Source organism: Cygnus olor, chromosome 3 (genome assembly GCF_009769625.2).
Source record: "Cygnus olor isolate bCygOlo1 chromosome 3, bCygOlo1.pri.v2, whole genome shotgun sequence".
In the NCBI taxonomy this organism is placed as follows: domain Eukaryota; kingdom Metazoa; phylum Chordata; class Aves; order Anseriformes; family Anatidae; genus Cygnus; species Cygnus olor.
The window spans coordinates 84,893,564-84,919,834 of record NC_049171.1 but is presented as its reverse complement, the minus strand read 5'-3'; the positions used below and the strand labels follow the sequence as shown (position 1 = coordinate 84,919,834).

Below are 26,271 nucleotides of genomic sequence, written 5' to 3'. Positions count from 1 at the left end.
GGGAGCGGCGGGGCGCCATGCGGCCGGCACGGGCCCCGCCGGGCCCCCGCGGCTGCGGCCGGCTCCTGGCGGCGGGGCTGCGGCCGCTGCTGGGCTGCCTGCGGCCGCCGGGCTGCCCGATGCTGCCGCCGCCGGGCTGGGCGACGGCGCGGCGGGTCGCGGGGCGGTGGCCGAGCCCGGGCCTGCGGGTGCCGGAGGCGGCCGAGGCGGAGCGGCTGGTGCAGGAGGCGCGGCGGGCCGGCGGGCCCCTCCGCCGCTTCATCGCCTGCCCGCGGCTGGCCCGCACCGTGCAGCGCTGCCTGCGGGCGGCGCGCGGCCCCCAGCCCGTCGTGTTGGAGTGCGGCCCCGGTAAGTTGGCTCCCGGCCCGCCCCGCCCCGGTGACCTTGCGGGGTCGGCGGGGCCGCCGGTGGCGAGGGGCCCCCGGCTCTGCCGGGGCCGCGGGAGGGGAGCGGGGCCCTGCTTCTCCCCGCCCGGGTTCGGCTGCGGCGGCGGGATCCGGGCCGGGCGCTGCCCCGGCTGCTGGCTGTCACCCTGCTGCCCTCCCGGGCCGCGACTGCGCTGTGCCGGGGGCGGCAGCGGGGAACCCGGCGCCGTTTGTGGGCACGTTGAAATGGGGTTTCGGGACCAGAAATACAGAGCTCTGGGGGAAGCGTGTGAGTGCGTACCCTTGCAACTTGAGTCATTGGTGTTAAGGAAAAATTTTGCCATGGGGTAAGTAGAGATTGAAGTTTTGGTATTGGGTTTTGGAGGCAAACTCTATCTCTGCCGATAACAACAGGCCTAGAGATTGCAGGCCCTTTTACAAAGTTACTCTGTGCAGTTACTTACAGTCTCCAGGGAGGATATTTTACCCATAGTGATAATGTGGGTAAGGTTCCAAAGTGTATTTCATTTGGCAGAAGAAAAAGCAGGGGAAGTATTTCAGATACATCTAATGGTCCTCTGCATCAAACTGTAACACTGTGCTTAGTGTAATTCACTGAGTAATCCAAGAGAGGCTGTGTAAGTCTGGTTCTGAACTGTTCTTTTGCAATAAGTAACATGAGTTATCCCCTTATTGAAAGTGCTATACCCCAACTGTTGCATTGGAAAAATCACTCAAGGAAAATTGCTTTTAAAAAATATGTATTTTTTTTTTCCCTCTTTACAGGGCCTGGAATCTTGACCCGGACTCTACTCAATGCAGGTGTTAGAGTGGTAGCTCTAGAAAGTCACTCAGTTTTCCTTCCAAACTTACAGGTACACTTTTGGTTTGGTAGCATGTTTCTAAAATTTAATTAAGAGGAAAATGAGACATTAATTATGGAACACGTAATAACTGTGAGATCAAAAAGGAATTAGCCAGTCATTGTTACTTGCAACGTCTGAAATAATGCTTAATAATAGTAAGTATTGTTTGGTTTTACACTGAACAGTCAGCAACAGTCTGACTATTTTATAACCAATTAATTTGACATCTTGAGTACGTGCAAATTCAAGTTCATAATTTCATATATGCATTTTTGAGGCTAATATTAAGCAGAGTCATTGTAGTTGTGTATGTTTAGGCAGGATGTCTGTATGTACCTTCCAAAAACCTGTGAAGATAGTCTTGGTTATTCTGATTGTCTCATGGTATTAGTTAATGTATTGTCTTGTGGCTGGCTGGCAGTATTAAGACCGACAGGTGTTACCTCTTGTGTTCACCGTGGCATTGCATGCTTTCAGAGGTTGTCAGACAGAGCCTTAGAAGTTGCACTAGAAGGAAGGTGTTATAGTAAAGTAGAGATTAGGAGCTTCAGACTCTAGCCTCTTTTAAAATGTGTGTGAAAGGCGCGTTTTGTGCATAAGTCTCTCATTCTCTGCATATATGAAAAATTTCAGTTGTAAATTACTAAATGTAGTGGTTTGCTCAGTTTAATATATATATATATATATATATTTATTATTTTTTTCACAACACTGCAGAACATACTACTAGTTTGGGGAGGGGTTTAAAGCTCCAACCGAGCAGCACGGAAATGTCTTGCATAATAAAGGAAGTTATTTTTTCTGTCAGTTATAAGACACAGCTCTGAGATCTGACTCTTTCTGACTGGATGATGATTTTCTGTAGTGCTTGAACAATTTCTGATCTCAGTTGAGTGTTTCGTAGGGCAGTTTACTGCATTCTTCAACTGAAACTTACTTTGGTTCAGTCCTTAGAGAACAGCCTGGATGGACAATTAAAGGTAATTTATGGTGACTTCTTCAGACTGGATCCTTTGGTCACTGGAACAGTGAAACCGCCTGCTGTGTGTTCTGACCAGCTTTTTGAAGCCATGGGTATAGCAGCAGTTCCTTGGAGAGCAGGTATGTATATAAGATTACACACCTTACAAATACTTTTGAAGGCTGCGTGGGCAGTTTGGAAAAATCTTTGGGACTTGAGGTGTGTGCTGTATCTTAATATATGTATTGGATTCATGGGTAATACTTGATCGTTTCCTAAATTTCAGCTTTATTTAGGTAGGTTCGTAATAGCTCCAAAAAATGGCAATATGAAATCTCAGCTATTAGCTTATTGTAATAAAGGCTTAGCCTAATGCAAACAAGGCTTAGCTTTGAATAAAGCTTGAATTTTATTCATTCTTGGATAAAATGAGCTTTTTTTTCTTATTTGTTTGTAAACTACACGTTAGCATTAATGAGATTTTCCAGTACATGTTGCAAAATTTTAAAGTTACTTTTGCACACTATTGAAACAGATGTACCTGTGAAAATTTTTGGAATCTTGCCACAAAAAAAGGAAAGGAACACACTTTGGAGGCTACTTTTTATCCTGTATGAAGGCAGTTCCATATTCAGATATGGAAGAGTAGAGCTCAACATCTTTATAAGTGAAAAAGAGTACAAGGTATGTGCAAGAGATTTTGAAGGTAGTAGAGAATAAGTAGTGCTTCACAGTACACCCAAACAGTTATATTGCATAGTTAGTCTTTTTGCTAGTGATTTTTTTTTTTTTGGACAGAATTTTAAAATCTTGTAACTTCCGAGTTGCTTAAATTCTGTAACATGCTTTTGCAACAAAATCGGTTCCTAATTGTGGGTCAGTGAAGAGGGGATTGACAAGTTCTCTTGAAGAGTATTCAATTACTAAATCGCATGCTCAGTTTTATGCACTTGTCCACTTGAGCAAACTTTGCATGCAGTTCTGAAAAAAATTGAGACAAAATATGAGTAAATTACGCACCTTTTTATAAAAGTTCTGTATGCTGAGGGGCAGAGTAGCTTTCTAGATTACGTGCTCCTTATTTGCGCTGTCTCAAACTTTTAGAACTGTACTTTTAGTTCAGGGCTACCTTTTCTTTTTTGAAACTGAGATTCGTAAAGGCACTAACCTTGAGTTACTCGAGGTAAGGAAAGACTTCCAGGTGCGCCAACACAAGCTGTGTTCTGTCACCCTACTGGAAAAAATTAAAGTCTAAGTATGTTCTCTGGCAAAATGATAGGCTGGATACCAACCACTGGAATATCTGCTTGTTGCATTTTTACTGGCTAGACGTTTGAACAAAGAGAGGGCAGCCTAGTCATTTTAGTGCAGTCAGGGTATTTTTTTAATTAACTTTTCTGTGTTTATTGTGAATCCTCTTAAATGAGTGTTGTGTACCGAAGTAAAAGTAATCGGGACCTTTTTTTAAGGGGCACTATTGGTTCTTTTTTTTTTTTTGATCTTATGTCAAAGCTCTCTAAATCTGTGAAAAGTTGTCTTCATTTTGTGACTTCTTTGCCCTGTTTGCACATAACTGTGGGGGTTTTCTTTTTTTGTTTTGTTTTCTTGCACTGAGTTGTCTAATCTGTAATATTGTAACATCAGGAGGATGACTGCAAGCTGCTTAATGTTCAGGGAGATGGTTGGCTTACTCTGTGTGTCTTACTGGGAATATTCTCTTATCATTGGGGAAGAACTCAAGCTATGAACTCTGCCCACATTACAGTTTTAAAACAAAATATGATCACTCTTTCTCTTCTGTGTGAAACTCTTCTCTGCCTTAAAAGGGGCCTGAAAGTATAAGCTGGAAATTCCTACTCAGTTCAGTTATCCAAATAATCGCTGCAAATCAATACTTAGATTGCCATAAAGTCTTCTAATTGCAATTTCTAAGAAGCATACTAAAATCACAGAAACTGGGGGTGTAATGTAACTTAGTCTTGGAATTTCAGACTTAACTATGAATTTCTTAACCCTTGTTAAGATTATAAGGATTTTTCTTAGATAAAGAAGCAGTCTTGTTTTTTTCAACAAAAATGTTTCTGCTTTGCCATTTTGTTAGGTATTAACAGCAAAGCCCGGGGAATCGAGGGCTTATCAAGCGCTTTCTGTGCTTTGCCAAGTAGGATGTGAAATTCAGCTACTGCATATGGTAAGTTTGCTGTACCAACTGACATGGTCTCATGCTATAAATGTGCTTATAGAAAAGGGTTTATACTGTTTTTGCTATTGTAATCAAATTGGAAGATAATTTGACATTTAAATTAGTGGAGCACTACTGAAAACTTTTGGGTATAGACAAGTCTTTTCTGTCTTGCTAGGTGTTCTGTGAGACTCAGGCTGCTCTTCCAATCTGTCACAGTCTGCTCTTCATGTCCTCTGCATTCTGACATCATGCGTGCTTTCACCTTCCTGAGCAATGTTCAGTAGAAATACTTTTTCAGTTTTGGTGCTTCTACTTGCAAAGCAAGCCTGCTTCTCCCGCTAGTCAAGAATCGTCTTACCTTGTCAAATGTGCTATGGTTTAGTTTAAAAACATTTTTTGAAATTGTTCATGAACTTTCACTTGCTTTACTCTTTTAAGATTTTTTTTTTGTTTGTGCCCTGTTTTTTCTAGGAGCTTCTTTCATAGTTTAAATGCTATGCTGATCTAAAATCATAAGTTTCATTATCTGTTGTCCTCCAAATGGCTTGTAACATGAGGTATAGAGAGGACATTTCTAAATATGGTGGAGTTGAAGAATACGATGATGCTCAAGGAACAATTATATAGGCATGGGCTGGTCATGCGCTGTCTGCCTTGCATCTGCTTGTAGCTGCTTCTGGAGTCAAGTTGTTGAGCTGGTGAGACTTCTATTCAGACTCAGTACAGCAGATCTTATGGTTAGGTGTTTCTTTCCAGTTTTTAGCTCTGGTTCAAATTGAATTTGAAACCAACAAGCAGTCCCAGTTATGCATGGTAATATATGCAAGCTATTTGATTATAAATAATTTTAGCAGTGCTACTCAGATACTTTGTCAGGAACATGGCTAAATAGCATTTTCAGTCTTGCCTTTGTGTGTATGTTACTTGATTTTTTATATATATATTTCTAATGTATTTACATGGTTTTAAAACAAAGTTTAGAATGGAGTATGCTTCGAATTTGATAGGATTGATGATAAATGTTTTTCCAAATTCTAACAAAGCACTTTGTTTCTGTAATGTGTTTTCTTCCCCTCATAGGAACCCTGGTCATCCTTTGTAACTAATTTGAAAAACAAGGGACTGGCAGTTTCAAAGAGCACGGTAAGGAGATCATTTTCTCCTTTCAGAGATGCAGCTAAGCCCCTTAATTGAAGAATAAAAATAACTATGACAGTGTTCACACATATATCTTTTGGCTGTGAATAGTGCATTTTTTTAAGAAGTGTTCTAGTTAAAACTCATGGGCAGCACGTAGAAGGTGAAGAGGGTGAAGGATTGCTGCGATCTTAGAAACTGAGATAAACTAGTGTGTATATGATGGGAAAAATACAGTAAATGAATATCACGAGGGCATGTGAACAGGTAAAATCTTATTTAAAATTAATGTCAGGGTCACATCTATCTGCTTGAATACAAAAACTGTTACCACGATTACTAGCACAATCATTATGCTGCTGGTTTTGATCAAAGTGGTTTTTCACATGTCCAGCGTACATTGTGTGCTAGTTAAGCGCTGAAAAGTGTGGATCTCGAAGCCTGTATTGTCTATTTCAACTAAGAAAATACAATCTTAAAAAATTAAAATTGTCATAGTGTATCTGCTTGATTTCCTATTTCCTTTCGTGTTTTAAAAAAAAAAGAAGAAAAAAGGTAAAGCTATCTTAGTTACAGAACAAAATTTTATAGCTTCTGCTTCCAATGTCATTATCTTGTTATCTTCTAAAACTCTTTAAGAAATGTTACTGCTGGCCCAGTTGAAATGCTTTCTCTTAGAAAAAGACGGGCACTGTCTTAAAAATGACTAATTTTCAATGACTTGTTTTTCTTGCAGTGGCTGCCAAATGACCATTTATGTTTGGTACGACTGACTCCCCAGCGAGATCTATTTTCAGGAGGCTTGAAGCCCACAAATTCAGCTACCTTCATTTTCATGGTGAAGCAGTGTCTTGCTAAACGCAAGTCTAGACTTACTGATAGATTAAAGTAAGTATGGAAGAATTACGGGTTCTTACACATTTTCTGAAGAAATATAGGGAAAATGCTGAAATATTTTCTCAAAGCAGTATTTATTTTAGATGAAATTCAGCATCTTTTTAAATTATCTATGTGTAGAAAAGAAGTTTTCATTTTTCCAGCCCAAGTACAGTATTTTGGGTACCCGGCCTTTATTCGTAAAGGATAAAAACTTGAGGTTTGGCAGGAAGGTAGACAAGTACGTAGACTTTGGAATTACAGACATTTACTGCACATCTAATGGAGGTGAGCTCGTGTACCTGCAAGAAATTTGTACTCAGTTTAGACATAACAATAAAGTCACCACGTCTTTGCAGGTATAAAAATTAAAAAGCTGCAGAAGAGTTTTGGATTATAAGAAGCATCAAAGCAGTGCTAATGAAAATAGCTGAAGGTTATTGAAGGTTGAGTGGGGATGTCCTCGTATGGCTTTCTGTTACTGCATTCAAAAATCAGACTTTAGACTTACCAATTATGCAGCTCTCTAATTATTTATTCCCTTTGATATGACATTGGAGCTACTCGCTTTGCAATGTGATCACTAGATTTCTGTTCCCATAAATGTGAAGTGTTTGTACTCTCTGAAGTATTGGCTTCAAGTTGTTGATGAAAATAATTAACATGCTTCTCATTTGTTGGTAGGGGTTAATGGATGCTAATTTCCAGGAAGGAGGTGGGGGGATGTAAGGGGATGGGAAACACACAAAAAAAATCCCGTGCAAAGAGCCTTAATGGATTTCTTTCTTAAAGCTCAGTGGTGTACCTAGTTTACACTCAGTCTTTCAGCCAGGAAGCAGAGCTAACCTTGAAGGCTTCTAATGTGCATCTTCTGTATATTTATATCCCCTTTTCTTGTCTGGGAAATAGTTAATGCGTATGCACATTTATAAAAGGCCTAGTTTTCATAGCAATGATGTGAATGTGGAGACAGTTTATAGATCTGTTTATATATAGAAGAAAATACCTGGGAGGTTTAAGCCACACTACCTCATGCTGTACTGAATCATCTTCCTGAAGATGACCTTGGCTTTAATTTCCCAGGCACTGAAGAGCGACCCCCTTATATGCAGTAATGTCAGTTGCTGACAGCTGGGGCAGGTGATCTATTGTCTAGGACGAGAATGTTTATTGTTGTGCAGCTGGGGGAGGTGACTAGGGAGCTAACCCTCTAATGAGGTGGGTTATGTGGTTTGATATTATCTGCGTGTGGGCTTTATTTGGTATTATCTGTGTGTGGGCTTTATTTGGAATTTGCATGGCTTCTTAGTAGAAGTTTTTCTGTTTGTAGTAGGGATTGAAAATAACTTGTGTCATAGGGAGAAGTTGTTAACTTGCGGAAGCTGTGGAAGGATGAAGTTGACCTTCAGATACTGTTTCTTCACAGGAAGAAATGCTCCATTATGATTTGTTTGTTTGTTTGTTTCAGTTCATGGAGCTTGGACAATGGTGGCCAATTACTGAAAGCGCTAGAAATTCCACCAGATGTTGTAACAGGTAATTTATACCCAGAAGACTACAAGCGTCTTTTTGAGGCTTTGCAAAACTCTAATGTGTTTACTGAAAGCTGGTTCCACGATGAGGTCTTGGAAAGTATAAGGAACATAAACTTATAAATTGAAAGCTGCTGTCTCTTAGAAGATCATCTTTGCTTCTGGAAGATTACTGTGATGAGAAATGATTTAAATAAAATCGAAGTATTGTTAGCTAGATGACTTCCGGTCCAAACAGGAAAGTAAACTTAGCAAGTAACTAGAGCTCTTCTATATGGCATGGAACTGTGGGATTTACAGTTACTTGGTCACAATCGTATCCCGACTGGATAAAATCTGCATCTTCTCCAGGAGCATAATAGTGACCTGCTGCTTTTGGATGTGCCATTTAAACTGAACTTCTTATTACACTGCTGTATATTTACAACGTTTGAAAAAATAACAGACCAAATAATGATTTGTGTGGTTTGTATTTTAGTGCTCAGTGCTTTGAAAGTTCCTTCAGATTCCCAAAATACACAGGTCTGTACGACCACTGAATCTGTTTTATCATCTGATCTACAAACCTTGCAGTCTTAAGATACTAATAAATCAGGAGTGGTGGGTTTATGGAAGGCAAGGTAATGACAGCATAATAAAACATCAACTGAAAAGTTTGTTTAAGTGGATTGTTATATCTGTGGTTCGGGGAAAAAATCAATTTTTTCTTTTGAAAATTTGAAATGACAAAACACTGGGTGTTCTGTTGTGGTTTACCATATGTAAACACCTGTATACAGATGAGCTTTATCTTACTTTAGGTCTGAAACCCAAGTCACCAGAACATTGAGTGTTTTATAAACAGCTGTGAAAAAGAATCATCTTACCTGTAACCCTTGCAACATATAATTGTTTAATGTGTATGACGTGTATATAAAACCTTACTTTAAAGAGATATGCTATTAAAATTCTTTTCAGTTATAGTCCTCCGTACTCCAACCTGTTTCTCATTCCCCTTGTTGGCTTAACGTGAAACTATTCTGTTGTTGTCTGATAGCGTTGGCAAGTTCTCCTGGCTGTGTTTCCTACATTGTCTCCTCTGGGAGGCTGAGTGAATAAAATACTTTTTCAGGATGCTATCTTCAGAATTTGGAAAACATCAGTGACTGAAGCAATGCAGTCAGAGAATTTTATTTCTTAAGCACATTTGGAGGTATATATGTGACAAACGTTCATCTCTGTACTCCTCCTGCAGGTCCTGCTGCAGAAGAAAAATTGACTTGAAGCAGCCTCAGTTCATTCTGTTAGCTAGGCTGGTAGCCATCACTGCTCTGTTAGCTGTGTGTTTAAACTGTCTCTTTCATATTGTTATGGTGAAATTACTGGAAAGGCTGAGATTTAATTTGCGTTCTTTTTCAGAGCAGCATTGCTCTTCTGGTGCGGATCTTGAAGATTTGAGTCTTTCTTTCTGTTCAGATATCTTAGTAGCTCAGGTAACTTGCATTATAAATTGACCATGACTGGCAAACTTGCATTAACAGAAGCAATTCCTTTTCTTCAATTTCAGTGGATGGCAACTGTCTTATCTACATTTAAAAAAGAATTCAAATTGCCTGGCCTGATTTTTTTTTTTTTCTTGAATAAAATAACTTGCTACAGTAAGATGAAGTTATCACATACCAACATACCAGGGAAACTGTTCAGTGCATAAAATACAAGATGACCACTATCTGCATAATCTTCCTTAACTGCATTGCTGGTAACATTTTGAACATTAACTTAAAAAAGGAAAATTGTTCACTAGGATTTATTTTTATTATGTTTTGTCTAATAGCATTTACTGAGCCAATGCAGAGACTTCCAAGGTAACAGTAGGAGTCTGTAAATGTATGGAATATTGTGTAACTGGGGACTTGAAATGAGGAGATGGAATGCTAACAGCAACTTTGCCATTAAGTCTTAAGTGTAAGCAGCATGTTTTACCCCTATCACAGATGTGAAATGAAGAGTAAGATAGCTGTCATTACAGAAGTGGTTTTGGTATTGATGGAAGAGAAAGAAAAAGTGAAGAACATCGGTGAACACGGCAGAATACGAGGGAGTGAAACTGAACTAGGTCAATGGATTTGGTTCACTGATGTTATGCACTCGGTAGCTTCTGCTGTTGCAGGTTTACAGCTTTTGTAGGAAAACAATGCAAAGTTTCCCTGAAAATTTAAGTTGTGCATTAAGACTTCTCGTGCATTCTTGTTAAGCTTTTTAACAAAGCCTATACTTCTCATGCTCCTTTCCTTATATAATACTTTGTATTATTTTCATGTTCGATAACAGAGCAAGGTGTTTTTCAGTGATTTGGTCACCAACCTCCGTGACTGTTCCGCAGTTTACAAGCCATATTTTCACTACTGATTTTGTAAGATTTCTGCACTTTTGCTCTTGTATTATCTTAAAAGTTCAAACTACTTATTTATATCAAGGCGTTGTGGTTTGACCCAGCCACCTAGGCACCACACAGCCGTTCGCTCACTCTCTCCCCCTCACTGGGATGAGCAAACAAATAGAAAAAAAAAAAGTGAAAGCTTGTGGTTTGAGATAAAGACAGTTTATTAGGACAGAAAAGAAAGGAAAACAATAATGGTAATAGTACTACTAATAATGATGTGTACGAAACAAGTGATGCACAATGCAGTTGCTCACCACCCGCTGACCGATGCCCAGCCTATCCCCGAGCAGCCGGCCCCCCTCCACCCCGGCCAGCCACCCCTATATATTGTTCAGCATGACGTCAGATGGTATGGAATACCCCTTTGGCCAGTTTGGGTCAGCTGTCCTGGGTCTGTCCCCTCCCAGCTCCTGCTGCACCCCCAGCCTGCCCGCTGGCAGAACAGAGCGAGAAACTGAAAAGTCCTTGGCTTGGTGTAAGCGCTGCTCTGCAACAATTAAAACAGCGTGGTACCAACATTCTTCTCGTCTTAAATCCTAAACACAGCCCTGTACCAGCTACTAGGAGGAAAATTAACTCTATGATAGGGATTAACTCTATCTGAGCTATTTTTTTCTTAGTGCAGAACAGCGTTTCACCAGAAAGCAGAGTGTGCTAATTTCACAATCCCTTTTAGACCTCCAGTAGTTTTTATAAGGTATGGTGGTGGAATGAAGGAAAAAAAGATGGTGTTGGAGGTTCTGTCAGGAATGACCTCTGAGGAAGTCTGACATAGCTGTTTGATTTGCTGATTAATTCAGTTTGCATTTGAAATTTGCACTGAAATTTGTTTCACGAAAGTTTGAAGTATGTAGTTTATTATCCAGTTATCAAATCATGCGTCTAAAAAAGTTTACTAAAATGAATTGGCAAAGGAAAATAAGAGCCATTACTAAGTCTTGTGCACGTAGTTGTAAATGACTGCTAGTTGTGAGGGTTTCGGACATTGTGTTCTACTTTAAAATATCTTAGCGATGCTTTGGAAAAACAGAGCTTCCCTGACACCAATGTAGAACTCTGTCTGGGTCTGTATTCCATGATACACGCATTTAACACCCTCTGTGTTATAGACTGCATAATTTAATAATCCTAGAAGCTTAAGGAACGAGAATGTTTGTCATCTTTGCAATACACTAAGTTCCAGACTTTTGATTTCAGTGCTTGAGAGAGTTGTATGTTACCAGATGGGAGCACAGATCTGATTTTCAGAAGGCGAATCGATAGATTTCAGATGTATGTCCATTTAACTCAGAATGACAGGAAAACAGTGTAGCGTTAAAATCATAAGCCTGTATACTTCTACTTATTACAGATCAGCTGTGTTTTTTAGGGAGTCATCAGTAATCATCAGTCGGTGCCTTGAAGTTTCAGTCTTAGTAATTCTGATTTGCTGGACTTTTAAAAGGATATTTCCTTCTTCATTTTGGATACACAGTTTATTTGCAAACTGTAAATTACTATGGCTTGCCAATCCAGTTTTTATTGTGTCAGTGTTATGATTACTAAGTAAAAGGTAAATATGCTGATGAATACAAAGAGCCTGAAAAGTAGGATGTTTTCTCAGAGCCTCTGCTTTCTAAAATGCCTGGCCTACTACATAGATTTGAAGAAACAAGAAAATACACATCCCTTCTCTGTAATTGAGATTATCAGTGCTTTCATTGTATGGAAACGAAATTCTAAAGAGTGATTTCGTGGTGTTTCTGGCTTTTATTTTAAAACACTTCTGTTGTTCAGTAATGCAGGCAGTTTATGGTCATATCCAGAAGAAAATTATAGGTATAAATACAGATATACTCTACAGAACAGCACATTTGCCGTATTTCTCAATACATTCATGGAAAATTGACTCAAAATATCTCCAGTTATTTTTGCTTCATGTCAACGCAAAGATAGGATCTGCAAATAGAAAAACAGTATACAAATGTAGGTTAATATTTACATTTTGATGACCCTCCGAAATGCTATAGAAATAAACAGAAAACAAAACCGCAGGAGGAAATTCAGTCAACCTTTCACTTAAGACCTCAGAAGAGAAGATCTTCACACTTTGATACAGCAGGGTTTACAGGAACTACTTTCCTATCATGGTGGGATAGCAAAGTTACCCATTTCTGAAAGTGCATTGCTTTGAGATGCAGTAATAATAAAACATATTTTGAAATTTGCCCCAACACTTGAAACTGTTGCACAATTCTATTGTATTTTATATAGTTTTGCATTATGACACTTTATATCAGATATAAAGTAATTGAATATAAAAGTTACATTGGTTGATTGCAATCTTTTGGGGGAAATTTCATTCTTTCTATGTTTTGCTGTCTTTGAATCTGTGATCTTTGAGTTAAAGGTTGCAACGCACATGCAGTATTCTTAAGAGAAGGTTCCTGGTATAGCATATTCCTTTCAATTGTTTCCAGGCTGTGTTGTGTTTTTTTTCTTATTTTGTTTACTGATTTAATTCTTGGAACTTCTAAAATATGAGCCACATCTACCAAGTGGGGCTGTTTAAGTATTGCCTCCATTCTTCAGATACTGGTTCCTGGAGGAGCTGCCAAGAAAAGGATTTTTGGCATGCCATAATAAGGCATCAATATATCAGTTTGTATATTGATAGTAACTTCAGATGTGATGAGTCTTCTGATGGCCCTCATCATTTGTGTCATCCCTCTACCTGTAGAAGAAAATTGCATGACTTTGATAGTAATTGCCAAAAGCTTTACTTCTTAACTATAGGAAAATGTTAGCAAACACAAACAGAAAGAAACTTAGTCCTTATGACACCCAGTTAATGAGAAATTTTGCCCTTTGGAATTAGATCAGTTGAGATGGGTTTTATAGTTAGTAGCTCACTTTTGATCCAGAAGAGGATCACAAGGTTTGTGACGCTGTACTGATCAACACACTAGGTAACGTGATAAGGGGTTCTTAAGGCGGAATGTGTCTATTACTGGCTACTAGGCTTGTACAGCATTGGACATTTTAATAATTACAGCTTAGCCTTGCAGGTAATAATGACAACGTTGACAGAAATATCAACATAAAATTCCAGAAGTAGATTGTGTGATGTAGTTTAAAAAGCGTGCATGTGATAGGAAGAAACTGAGGCTTCCTGAGGAACTTGCTGAATTAGTTCTGGCAGACTAAACACAATCTATGGGTTTGTGGATTGAAAACTCCATTTAAGCTTTGCAAGCCTTTAATTAGCAAAAGCTGTACCTTTCTTCTGTAAAAACGGAGAGAATGGAAATAACAAGAGACTTTTCCAGCAAGGACAGCCAGTCAGAGGGAGATGTTTATTCATTCACGTTGTAGCCTTGCTCAATAGCTATTGCGTCTTTCCTTGTGTATGCTGTTCTACAGGTCACTGCTAAAAATAGACACTGTGTCCCCAGCTGATGGATCACAAGACGCAGCAAGCACAGGAAACCCAAGTGAAATTAGGAGTAGCTAAGGTACAGCGAATGGAACAGCCAATTACTCATAAAGTAAGCAAGGCTTTAACACTTGATGTATTTTATCACTGTGATCAACTACCAAACAGACCTCCAGTGCTACCTGTTTACATAAAAATTGTTGTGCAGAGTTTGGTATGATTCATAAATTTGAATTTGTTGTAAGTTACCTTACCAGGATGGCTGCTCCTGATGCATTTCTACAGAACTGTTATTGTCTTGGTCTCTATTTCTTTGGTCTTATTTTTACAGCAATGGCAAACATCTGATGCCATCATTAGCACTGGTGTTCTCCTGGTTTCAGGTGCAGTGTAGTATACACATGGAAAGACTTTCATTTTTCTGCTACAAAATCACACTCTGAAGGCAAGAGGAGCCATCAGCCAGATTGGACTTGGCAGCAATTTTGTTTGATTTTACGCAGGTCTCCAGCACGTGATCTACAAATGGACTCAGGAATATTCAGCTGTTTGTACCAGAACTGATTAAATTAGAAAAATCAGTTTTTAAAGAAAAGTAGGAAACGAAGGCATGCAACAATAATTATGTAGGGTTTTTAGAAGTCTGTGATAATAAAATTAAATGGTTCTTGTCAGAAATTTTCTGCAGGAGAAAAACATTTTAAGAACTGTTTGACTCATTCCTCTCTGTAAAAATGTGAGATTATATTTTTTTGTGCAATTATGCCATAGGATTTTTTTTTTCACATAAAGTACAATTACAACTCTTGTCTTTTGGCTAAGAAATTATGTTGACATGAGCTTCAGAGTCTTGTTCTGCCTTCTGAAGGAAGCAAATGTGTAGGGAAGATTCAAAAAAGTAGAAAGCTTTTTGTGAAGCTCATAGTAAAGAATCAACAGGTATAATCTGCCTGCGTGTGAATGGAATTTATTATGAATTTGTGCTTAAAATGTTTCTGCAATGAGTTTGTTTTTTTTTAATTTTACATTTAGAATCAAATTTTAACTAGCTCGACAACGTTACAGAGACATCTTCAAAAGATTCCTGTGTTCATAAAAGATCTGTCAGTGCTTACAGGCTTTTAACTACTCTGATACCTTCTCCATACCTTTTGCGGTACAGGTTTTTTACCAATTTATAACTTAATGTTATGTATTTTGAGCAAAATTTTGCTCACAGAAAATCCAGTTTTGTGTCTTGCTGGTTGGAATGGGCATTCCATGTTAATGAATAAAGATCAGAATTTGTTTAGCTGTCTGGGTCACTTCATTACTGCAATTCTTTCTGTAAATTCATTTTGTGAAATGTGTTGTCTTGAGATGGAAAAACCAGGCTTCTGCTACAATGTCTCATCTACAAACAGTAAGGAAGTGTGACTAATTCAGCAGCATCAGCCACAATTAAGTGGTATTTCCCACAAAAGTGCCTCTACTACGTGCCTTGACAGCTGCGTCTGTGCAGAATGTGTCATGCATTTCAAATAGCTCTTGGGAAGTCTGACCAGTGGATGACTTGGTCATGTAAAAGAACACATAATAAATAATAGGAATTAATTCAACTAAGTGTAGTCAAGTGCTAGATGACCATTTAGTGGAATATAAAGCCGCAATATCATCATGCTTTTCAGAAAATTCAAACTGATGTTTCCAAAAACATCTGAGTCGGATGTTCAATTGTTTGCCATTGCTCAAAGAGCATTCAGTGGCCCTGTGTAGGCAGACCTATGTGTAAACTATGGATGGAGATATCTAGACTTGTAGATACAGAAACAGATGTTGAAATACCCAACATTATTACTGTTTTTGTTTGTTATGGGTTTGGGCAATGCCTGCTTAGAAGCTCTACAAAACAACATACACAGGCAAACACAGAAAACTAAAGAGGTGAAGGAGTAAAGCATACAAGCCAAATGCAGAGGTAGTAGTTTGATATTTTAATGATATTTGAGAATAATTCTCAACTATCTTGCAGTATCATTGTAATCAAGTACTTGTAACAAGTTTGCTTGGGACACTTAAGTGTAGTAATATGTGTGACTGACAACCAGTTTGCTGTCAGTTCTTTTGGTAACAAAGTACAAAACAGCAGCATTTACGTGAATGTCTAAATGGATACATTTTTTTTTTTTTTCTGTGGGAATAAAGATTTTTTGTTTGTTTGTTTTGGTTTGTTTGTTTGTTTGTTTCCTGTGGGAATCTACCTTGATTTTTCCCAGTAGCAGTACTTTGGATATGCATATTGTCACCTCTGCCTACCCTGTTGTAGCTTGAATGAAAATATTTGAGGACTAAAATAATTGTTACTAAGAACAAAAGTGAGTACATTTTGGAAACGGAAAGCTGTTTGGCAGAACTGTTAGGCCTGTTTCGGAGTTATTTGGCAGGACAATTTAGTGCTCCTTTCCAAAACAGAAGCCCTAACTCCCTCTATAGGCACAATAAGAAAGAGCAGACTAAGCCTATCTGTAGAGTTCACATTTAGCAAGCGTAACATATGTAATCTCTTAAAAACAATGAAAGCTGCATAGACCCAGACGACACTGATGACCCATTGGGTGGCAGTACAAAACGAGTTTGATTTTCCCTATGTTGTACATTGAAGAATGCAGCAGGCTGTCTGTGTTCAAGTGCACTGGTGGCCAGGCTGAAGGGGCACTGGTTTCCTGCGTCCCCATAGGGGACATGACCCTGGGATGAGGCCTGAGGAGACCACCCCGGCAGGATGAAGCTGCCTCCTGCCTCCCCACACAGCCCAGGTCCATTTCTCTGCTACGTATGACGTGGGTGTGCAGCCTCCCCCTGTCCCCATGCCACTTCCATTTCTGTATATATTTTTTCCACATCCGTGTCAGTGTTGAGGCTGGGTAGGTGCTGAGGTGAAACAAGACCAGTGCAGAGTAAGGCTGATGTGGCAGTGCAAGCTTCATTATTGCTTCAGGTGTCTCCTGAGGCGGGACTGCTGGAACTGCGAACGCCAGAAGAGGAGCTGCAGGATTTCCCAACTCCTTGCTAATCACACAAGCAATTAGAATTTTAATTTTTATGAGCGCCTTAGTTCCATTAAAACAAAACAAAAACAATCAAAGAAACCTGTAAGTTATGAAGTCACTGAAAAAAAAAGCCCCAAGCACCACACTGCCTATTTGCCATTAGCCACTCCCGCCGCAATTAATTAAAACGCTTATAATCGCTTTGTGTAGCGTCACAAGGTGAGTCGTGACCGGAACAACGCCGTTAATCGCGCCTGGGAGCCGTGTCACGGGCACGCGGCCTTGCCCCCACCCCACACACGTGCACCCAGTGTGCCGGCGCTAAGATGGCGGCGCAGGCGGCGTGACGTGGCGGCGGGGGCCGCCCATTTTCTCTGTGGCGGCCGCATGGAGGCGGCGGCGCTGGAGCGGTTCCGCAGCCCGGGGAAGGGCAGCGGGCTGCGCTCCCGGCGGCGGGTGCGGCCCGGCGAGCTGCTGTACCGGGCCGAGCCCTTCGCCTACGTGGTCAGCAAGGAGCTGCTGGGCGGCGTCTGCGAGCGGTGCCTGCGCAGGTACGGAGCAGCGGGGGAGCACGGCTGCCGCCCTCACGGCCCGCCCAGCGCCGCCCCTTCCGCCGCTGTGGAGGGAAGGAGGGCGGGTCGGGGTGGGTTGGGGGCAGCGGTGGTGCTGTGCTGGGAGATGGGAGGCGGCACTGCCCGAACCGCGGTGTGAGGCGTGGGGTGATCCACGCCGTCCGTGTGCCCCCGGGTCCTTGCCAGGGGCAGCCGGCGAACCCAACTCCCGTTGGCGGGAGAAAGCCAGTGATGTGGCTGCGTGTTAGTACCGAAACGTGCACTGATAGGCAGTGAAAACCTGTCTGTGGTCACCGGGACGTTGAAAAGGAGTTTAATGTTGCTAGTTTCTGCCCTGTTTCATAAGTACCTGATGCGTGGTTTTTCATACTTCCGGGGCTTTGCTTCCTGTCCTCACAGAGCCTCCCAGCTCAAAGAAGTGATGCTGCGATCCCCACGTCCCTAGCGACAAGTTTGGTGCTATATGCTAGGTCACACGTGCATCCAACCCCAGGGTATTAAAAAAAAACCCAAACAACAACATAAGATTTCTAGGTGCTGTTTCTGTGAAGCCTGACTCGTGATTTCGGAGTGCTTCGGGAGCGTGGCTGCCTGCACCTCTTCGGCTTGCGGCAATGAGAGGCAGCTGGCTTCGGGGGAGGCTGGCAGCAGCGACTGCAGTGAAAATCCATCCTGTTGGGACAGGGAAGGGTAACCAGGGCGAGGTTTGTTGGGAGAAACAGTGGTTCTGCCACCTGCTGTATCGTGAAGGGTTATGCTTTTGAAAGTTTATTTTTAACAGTGGTATTAGTAGAAAGTTCAAGTTAAATAAAACTTAGAGTAATTTACCACCATTCAGATTCCGTTGCAAAGTGTGCGCTGGCTGTGAAGAGTTAGTAGATCAAAACTGCAAACAGATTTTCTTATTTATCGAATTATAAGCAGTTTTTTCTTATTCAAGAGATGTTATTAAACTAATTCTGTGTGTATTCATAGCTTTTTTTTTTTTTTACACGCATGGAAGTTGAAAAAAAAAATAGCCTGTATCTGCTGAAGTAGGATGTGAAACTGAACTGTTTCATGGCTCTGGTTTTCATTTAATATGCAGTATGATCTTTATTGAAAGCCAAGTGGGAGAAAAGCAGTTACTGCTCACTTCTAGGACTACAGATAGGTTGCCTTGGGTACAACTTTTCCTGTTTTTCATTCTGATCTTTAGGGGGCAGTACAGGAACACAAATTCCAAAAAAAAAAAAAAAAAAGTGTTGCTTGAAATTGTCTTAGTATTTATCATTTTTACTGTATATGAGTGAATGTTTGAGGCTCTATGCTATGACATGCGATTCTGTACTGACTTTGCCTCCCAGCTTGTGTTAGCAAGTGCTGTTGGTCGCAACTCCTGGCTGTGCAGGAGGTGCTGGCTGGGCCAGAAGATGGGTGGCAAGGTGCAAATGTGTTTCTGGGGTATGTGCTGGGAGGCAGCAGCATGGCCTAGGCTTGGTGTAGGGCCAGGGGTGCTTGCTGTCTGGCTGCCTTGCTCTGTGGCCTTGGCTGAGTCCTTTGAGTCGGGGGGATGCCTGCTGGGGGCAGTCTGCTTCAGAGAGGACAGCCTGGCTGCTGCTGTAGCTCCATTTGGTCTGATCTAAATTACAGTGAGTAGCAGTGAGAATTTAAAACAATGAAGTTGTTTTATTTACTTCCTACACCTGCTAGTGGAAATTGTAATATCCCTTCCTCGCTTTATTGGCCTGTTGGTAGTATTTGTATAGTGCAGTTAAATTTTTTTGGTCAGTGTTATTAGGTCTTTCTGATGTGTAGAGCAGGTGGCGGATATTAGTAATTATTTCCACTTTTGCAGTTTCTTCTCACTCCAGAGTTAGTCCTGTGTTTTCTGATGTCTAGGTTCATGCTAGTTTTTATAGGAGGCTGGTCCAAAATGTTCTGCTATGGCTGATTTAATATGATAGTGTAGTTCATTCAAATAATATCACGTTAGCAAATAAAAAATATAATGTCCTGAAGTTGGGTACATAGTAAAGATCTGATCAAAAATGTAAGCTTTGATAAAGAAGTATTTGTCAGTTTGCATTTCCATGGAAGACATGCCCTGAGAGCACACATGATAGTGTTGCGTGGCCGTACCTTCTTTGCCAAGGAGCATCTGTAGAAATAGAGGTGATGCCTCGCTGAAAGCGAGCTGTTTGTGCCTTTATCCAAGTCTGACAAAATTTGGTTGGCATCTTCTTCCAACAACTCGATGGGGAAAGCAACAGAAAAAATTCCTTCTCTTCTGTTAAAGACTTTCTGTATGGCTTCTTCCCATGCGCCTCTAAGGTGGGTTCAGTGTCAGAACAGCTCAGTACAGATTTGTACAGCAGGGGATTGAGTTATGTAAAGACAGCTTAATTTCATCTGCAGACTAGGGGACTTCATTGTGTTTTCTGTTCTGCTGGGTGTTGATAAAGATGTTGAGTAAAGCTAGTTGCCAGCAATCCCTGGAGACCTCCATCACCTTCTTCTGTTTTGGAAAGTGACTGTTAAGACCCTTTTTTTCCTTCCTCTGTTTTCTTTGTGTCTATCGGTCTGTAAAAGGACCTTTTTTCCAGTCCCTGACAACATAGCTATTTTTTAGCCTTTGCACAATTATGTACTCATCTGTGCATTGATGTCCTCCTTGAGCAAGCTATGAAAGCAAGCTTTTGTTTCATGGGAGCCATGTTTGCTCTTTCCTTGTGGATCTTATTCATCTGAGTGATTAGTAATCTGATTCTTTATTATATTATATAATTTTTAAAGTTTGGTGAAGACTAATTTGGCCTTTTTCTTCTATTAGTTATTTATAATATTCTGTTTTGTTTAATCCGAACATTTATTAGAATTTGCTTTATGTAATTAATCAGACAGCGGTTCCATTAAAATCTGGATATTGCCCATTACTTCCTGGTTTAACAAAATAAGTCTGTACTGACCTTTAACATAGGAAAACTTAACTGCCAAGTTTGCTTGCACACGTTGATTTATCATCCCTGAGTTTAATCATGCTATTCAATTTTATTTGGTGGTGTTGCTTAGTTTGCTCAGCTTGTTAAATCTGAACATAGATTTTAAACATGTTCCTTGTCTGGGAAGTGAATACAGAAGCGATATCTCGGTGCTTGGCAGAGTTTTATTCCTCTGTGTAATCAATGTCATATTGGCCATTAATCCCTACTGATTGACTTTCCCTCAAAATACATGGCAGGGATGGCACTGCTTGGTCTGACCCTCATACCTTGCATTAAAAAAATAGTCAGCCTGTTATAGAATGGGAGTCAAAATGAGGATTAAAAACCAGTTATTCCTTTTTGGTTTGATTTCTTTTTATAAAACATTGTGTTATGGCATGTAATGTTTTGCTTTTACAACAATTCAGTGCAAGAAAGCTTGAGTTCTGGTTGACAGCTGGGAACAAATAAACAAGCTTGCTGGAGTCTGTCTCAGAGGAAGCTGCAAAATAGGGCACACCAGCCTACCCCCAAATGCTATTCTGTTTATGCCTTTACAGGAAAGTGACACTTAAGAAATGTAAATATCTGAGAATGTGTGATGGATGACATAGACCATGAAATGAACCAAGATGTTTCTTGCATGGTTAGGGTCAGAGGCTGTTCAGAATTTTTTATTTCTTAAAAGAAAAAAGGTATTTTTGTATGACTGTGCCTTTTGTAAATGTATCTGGAGAGGAAAAAAATGTCTAGTTAGGACTATTGGTTAACATGATTTGGTGCTGTGAGATTGTTGGCAATAAAATTTTTGAGATGTGAGAAGTCTGGTGTGTTTTGTCATTTGATCGTCAGTCAGAGTTTGAGATTTCCAGTAGTTCTCACAACACGTGACTGTGGGATGTAGAGGAGTTGTTATAACAGTGTGTATCAGATTAGTGGTAGTCACACTGGTCTTTCCAGACTGGAAATGGAAATAGGGTGGCTATTAGAAGCAGTGATATTTTTGTGCTTCCAGAGTATCCTGGGAATTATATGCTCAAACTCGATTGAGCATTTCTGACTGGTCACTTAGGAGTGGAATTGCAGGGCTATTGTTCCCTGCTCTGTCTGCTCTCATGTGGAGCAAGGGCCAAGGATGTGAAACAATTGTAGGTGACACGTGAGCTATGCAGTGTGTCAGAACTTCAGCTTTACTGCAGATGTGTGTGGAAGTTTCCCAAGGCTTGAGAAATCACACCACTGCCACCAGCACAAGCATTTCTATCTGTAGCTGAATGACCAATACCCCTAGAAGTAACGTTTTCCCTAGAAGATGCTCTCCCTTCCCCTTGTCATTTTACTGCAATAGTAAAGTGACCTTACTGTCAGTGAGACCTGCTTTTTTTTCCTTCCTGTCTTAATACTAACTGGAGCCGTAGGAGGGGTGGCTTTCATGCTGCTGTCATGTGCTGCCAAGAAAATCTGCAAGGAAGAGTGAAGAGAGCAGACCATCAAGTGTCCTTCCCCGCAGCACCTCCTCCAGAAAAGGCTCTAAACTGCCTTTTCTACATGAATAAAGCTAGCATCTGATGGAATATTTGCAGTCTCCACCAACGTGGGGAAGATGGAAAATCCGGTATTTGTGGCAGAGTTCATGGTAATTCTCTTGACCTACCCTGTGACTTTGCCTCCCTTGCAGCACCCTTTGGGGTGGCCAGGGAGTTTGCCATGTTCCTGCTAGGCATATCCTGTGGTCTATGTTTTCCTTGTCTGACAGGTTACTTTTTTTTTTCCTCTTTGAGGTGTGCTTTGGGAAGGTAATTCAGGTCCTGTTTGCTGTAAACCCTCTCCTTTTCTTTTGGCAGTATTTCGGTTCTTGCTGCACTCCTCTGTACAGCTTCGGATGCTCTGGGCGTGCTTTAGGCAAGGTGGGTCCCTGCCCGTGTCCTTCCCTTCATCCCCTGCCTTGCAGGATCGAGGCTGCTGTTAATGCCTTCTGCTGCCATCCTGCCTTTGCCCCTCTTCATAATGTCCAAGTAGAAATTGGAAAGGCAGAGACATTACCAAAACAAATTCTCCTAGGTCAAGTGTTTATTGCAGTGTCTGTCATTTATGGAAAACAAACGTTCAAGTTCAGACATGCCTTGAAAGTCCCTAAAGATCTTACGATGTTGTGATTCTGCCTGTATAATTTTCGTGCTTGTAGCGATCTGTAATTTGAAAGGTATTATATCAAAATTGTTGTCTTGTCATGCTGTGACTGACAATTTAAGTTGCAGTCTTCTAAATTCAGATGAATTTAGACTTTACTATGGATCTGCAATGCACACCCGATATTACACTGCCTCTCTGCACAGTGCAGTCCATAATGTTATTGTTTTAAATGATATGCTCCACAGGAATGTTCTCGGCTTGTAGCAGATGATAAAGCCACCAGAATAGGTTTGTGAATTGAATTATCTTTAGTATTCATTTTCTTATGGTAAGCTGTAATTGTGCAAGTACAGAATTAAAATGAGCCCTGTAAGGGAAGACATAAATGATTAAAATATGGGTAACTTCTGGCTTAACATATGTAGTGACAAAATTAGTTTCAGATATCTCCTGAGATTTTTCTTAATTTTGGAAAAGTTGCTTCAAGTTCTACACTGCATGAGAGAATTAAAGTTCTTTAGGAACTATCAATGACATCTTGCCCATAGGCATTGGAATTTAGCTGTTGGTGGCTGCATCCATCGTGGTTGTGCTCCAAAGCCACCACGTGCTTGTGGCCATACGGTGAATGGGATAACTCTTCCCCCCGGAGCGTCTACAGTCTTGTTCATAACTAGTTACACCAGTTGTTCTGAGATGGTCAAAATCATATAGGTGAGGGAGCTAAAAAGGCAGAACCATAGCTTACCAAACATAAATGCATAAATACATCTGTCAGTGTCCTTCGGTTGAGGTGTTGCTGAGGGGGAGAGGGGCTGAAGTGGCCCCTGCAGGAAAGGGGAAGGTCAGGCAGTCAGGGCTTTCCTTCTAGTGGCAGCTAGCCTTTAGCCTGGTGCTCTAGGAATGGAAGTGAAACCATAAAAAGGGCGGTGAGGGGAATTTCCAAGCTCCTACAGGGCTGGGCCTGCAAGTGAAGGGGGGCTCTGAGGATTGTGGGACTGCCTGGCCCTTTGTAGGGGGAGGATGCTTTCTGCTTTGTAGCCTGGGACAGTCCTGGCTAACTCTGTCCCAGGGGTAAGGCTTATTCCTTCATCCATCCTGTTGTGGTTCTGCCATGTCTTCCTTCCCCAGAAGCATTTTCTAACATTAGCTTCAACTTGACAGAAGAAACATCGCAGACATGTGGAGTTGCTTCTTCCTACAAAGAGGAGATTATTTTTGGTTAACATCTTGGCTATGTAGGAGTGCCTTCTGTGACATTGTTTCTGTCACTGATCTTACTGATTTCAGGGTCTGTGCTACCTGCTGTGATCGCAGTTCTTCCAGTGCACCTCTGTGGCTGAGCAGGTGATTCTGCTTGGAGATCAACGTAGGATTTGGACTCATGCTCAAGGGTATCCTGGTGACAGTAGGGTCTGTGCCGAGCAGCACAACTGTTGAATGCCAGTGCATAATTCCTGTGTTAAGTCAAGCTGTGATCCCCTGTTCATAAAATATTTACCTTTCCTGTTTATCATCTTACCTACTAACTACCTTCAGCTCAGGGCCCATCCCGTGACTAGCTTGGTTGCTCAAGCTTAAGCAAAATTCAAGGCTGAGTATTTTTTTTGAAGCAAACTGTCTCCTTGACACTCGTGTGTTGCAGTTCCCATTTCCCTGCTGATAGGGAGGAAATTCAACCCCTGGCTTTGCTGGGGGAGGCCTGTGTGCCTGGGTGCTCCTGCAGGGTCTGTGTGCATTGATGAAGCATTGCCCTGGGGGGGGGGAAGGATGCTTGTGTCCTGGGGAATGTTGAATGTGAAGTCAACTGTGTATGTTTCCTGTGTAAGATCTTTGTTCAGTGGCCAGAAACTTGTGTGTGGTTTTTTTGTCAAGAAAAGGTTGCAAGCGTCTCACTTTAGCATACAAGTTCAAATTGTAGTGCTATTCTGTTTTTTTGAATCCTAAATTGTTTTATAACAATAGTACTCCTTATTTATGTTTTCTAATAGGAATGTATTAGTAACAGGAATGTGTTAGTAAGTCCCGTTGGTTCCAAATGTCACAGTGGAGGGATGCTTTACCACTGGAGGCACGCTTTTCTAGAAGTGAATGCCACAAGTATGCAAGCTACCAATATTTAGACAAATTTTGAGAGACATAAAGGACATAAGCTTTACCCTTCCCATTTCTTTGCATCTTGCCCTTCGTCCCACTGCCATCGATATATTCTTGGGGCCCCCCTATATCCTCCTTGTAGGAGGAGTAAATTGAAGTACTGCTTTGCATGTCACTGCGCAAGGAAACTTTACTGAATATCATAGGGGATGAGAGAGGTTTATGCCAGGCTAATGCCATGCATTTAATTTCCTTTGAAAGAAGCTGAGACTCTTTTTGATCAACCGCTGGATCCAGCTATTCTATGCATCGGTTGAGTATTGCTGTGAATCTGTACTCTGTATAGCTCTCTTCGGGTTCTGCACTGCACTGGCTCCAAGTCCTCCAGCTGTTGAACATGTCTTAGTCCAGATTTCTGAAGAAGCAAAACCAGATGAAAAAGAAAAAATTCCTAAGTGTCTGTTTTAGCAAATGAGTCTGACTACTCAGTTATTTACAAATTGTATCCACTTGTCGTGTTAAAACTGTCTTATTAGTTACTATTGATGTACAACAGACAGAATGGGTATGGAAACATTTTTTTGGAATAGTCTATGAAACTCTGCATGTGATGATAGATTTATCTGAAGTTTTTGCCCCGGAGGGAAAAGAGGCTGTGTGGTAATCTACATAAGAAATGCATGGTTTCAGTTGTAAAAGAGAGCAATGAAGCATATTTCATCGTAAGTAAAATCTATTACAGAATTTTGGGCTTTTTCTAAAGACTGTAGTGTTTGTTTTTTCCCCTCAGATAAGTACAGAACAGGATCTCTTACTCCAAGAATGTTACTCTCCATGGCTGGGACAATAGATGAGTTGTGCAGATTAGCACTAAAAAGCATCACGTCAGGCGTAATAATAGCAGGACAGTTATAAGGGTCTTATTTAGCATCCCAGTTACAGAGAAAGTTCATCTTGTCATGGCTACTAGATAGCTAGCATTTTGTCAGCCGTGCAGTCTGCATATTGCTCATATGTGGGTTTTGCTGCCCCTTAACAGCCTTTGCTGCTTTGGCAGTCATGTTCATTGCATTACACTAATTATTTGATGTGGTTATTACCTCATTGCATGGTCTAATAAGCGAAAACTACTCTAGATTTTAAATGAAATGGTAAAAGGAGTGCGAACATGCTCAGTATTATGTGTAAAACAATTGGGCCCCTTCAAAGACCCTGTGGAAACTTGGGGTGGGGTTGTTTTTACTGACCTTACCTTTCTACTGGAGAATTCTGTTGCAAATATATAAAATGTTACCCAGGCTGGATTCACTTCTACTGATTTAATTACAGTATTCTGGATTAACAAATTGATTTTAAAAATAAATGAATGTGTAGAAGATGGTGTTCTTGCGCTGAAATAAGTGTTCAACCAACTTTTCACTGATTAGGAAGTTACTGGGATTATCAAGATCTAAATAGCTTTATTTTTATGGTGTGGTTATTGATGTGTTTCAGGCAATTATCCTGCTGTTCTTTACTGCCTTTATGGAAATTCCCTTTGTGATGTTAAAACATCCCTGTACTTAGTTTTGGGCTTTTGTCTGGAGAGGCCATTGTAAGATTCCCACTTGTAAGGACCAGTTGTCAGTTTTCTTCCTTTCTGCCACCAGACGAAGCCTTTACGGACAGCTTTCAAACAGAGCTTGGGGTAGGTGGTCAGTCAAAGCGGTAAGTGGTAG

General features: G+C 40.8%; 2 protein-coding genes across 7 annotated transcripts in view; both read left to right on the top strand.

Annotated features, from left to right (window-relative positions):
* The first annotated feature begins 17 nt into the window (after positions 1–17).
* TFB2M (transcription factor B2, mitochondrial) lies at positions 18–8,884 on the top strand. Its single transcript, XM_040551210.1, has 8 exons — positions 18–348; positions 1,152–1,240; positions 2,179–2,332; positions 2,728–2,876; positions 4,294–4,383; positions 5,458–5,520; positions 6,251–6,402; positions 7,859–8,884. Exons 1-8 carry the CDS (start codon positions 18–20, stop codon positions 8,043–8,045), a joined length of 1,215 nt encoding a protein of 404 aa, XP_040407144.1. The 3' UTR covers positions 8,046–8,884.
* Positions 8,885–16,836: 7,952 nt separating this feature from the next.
* Positions 16,837–26,271, top strand: part of SMYD3 (SET and MYND domain containing 3) — a 384,781-nt gene continuing 375,346 nt past the window's right edge. For all 6 annotated transcript variants that reach the window (XM_040551207.1, XM_040551201.1, XM_040551204.1 and 3 more), the window contains exon 1: positions 16,837–17,339. In XM_040551207.1, the coding sequence (XP_040407141.1) occupies positions 17,176–17,339 (164 nt within the window). In that variant the 5' untranslated portion in view covers positions 16,837–17,175. The remainder of the gene's footprint in view (positions 17,340–26,271) is intronic.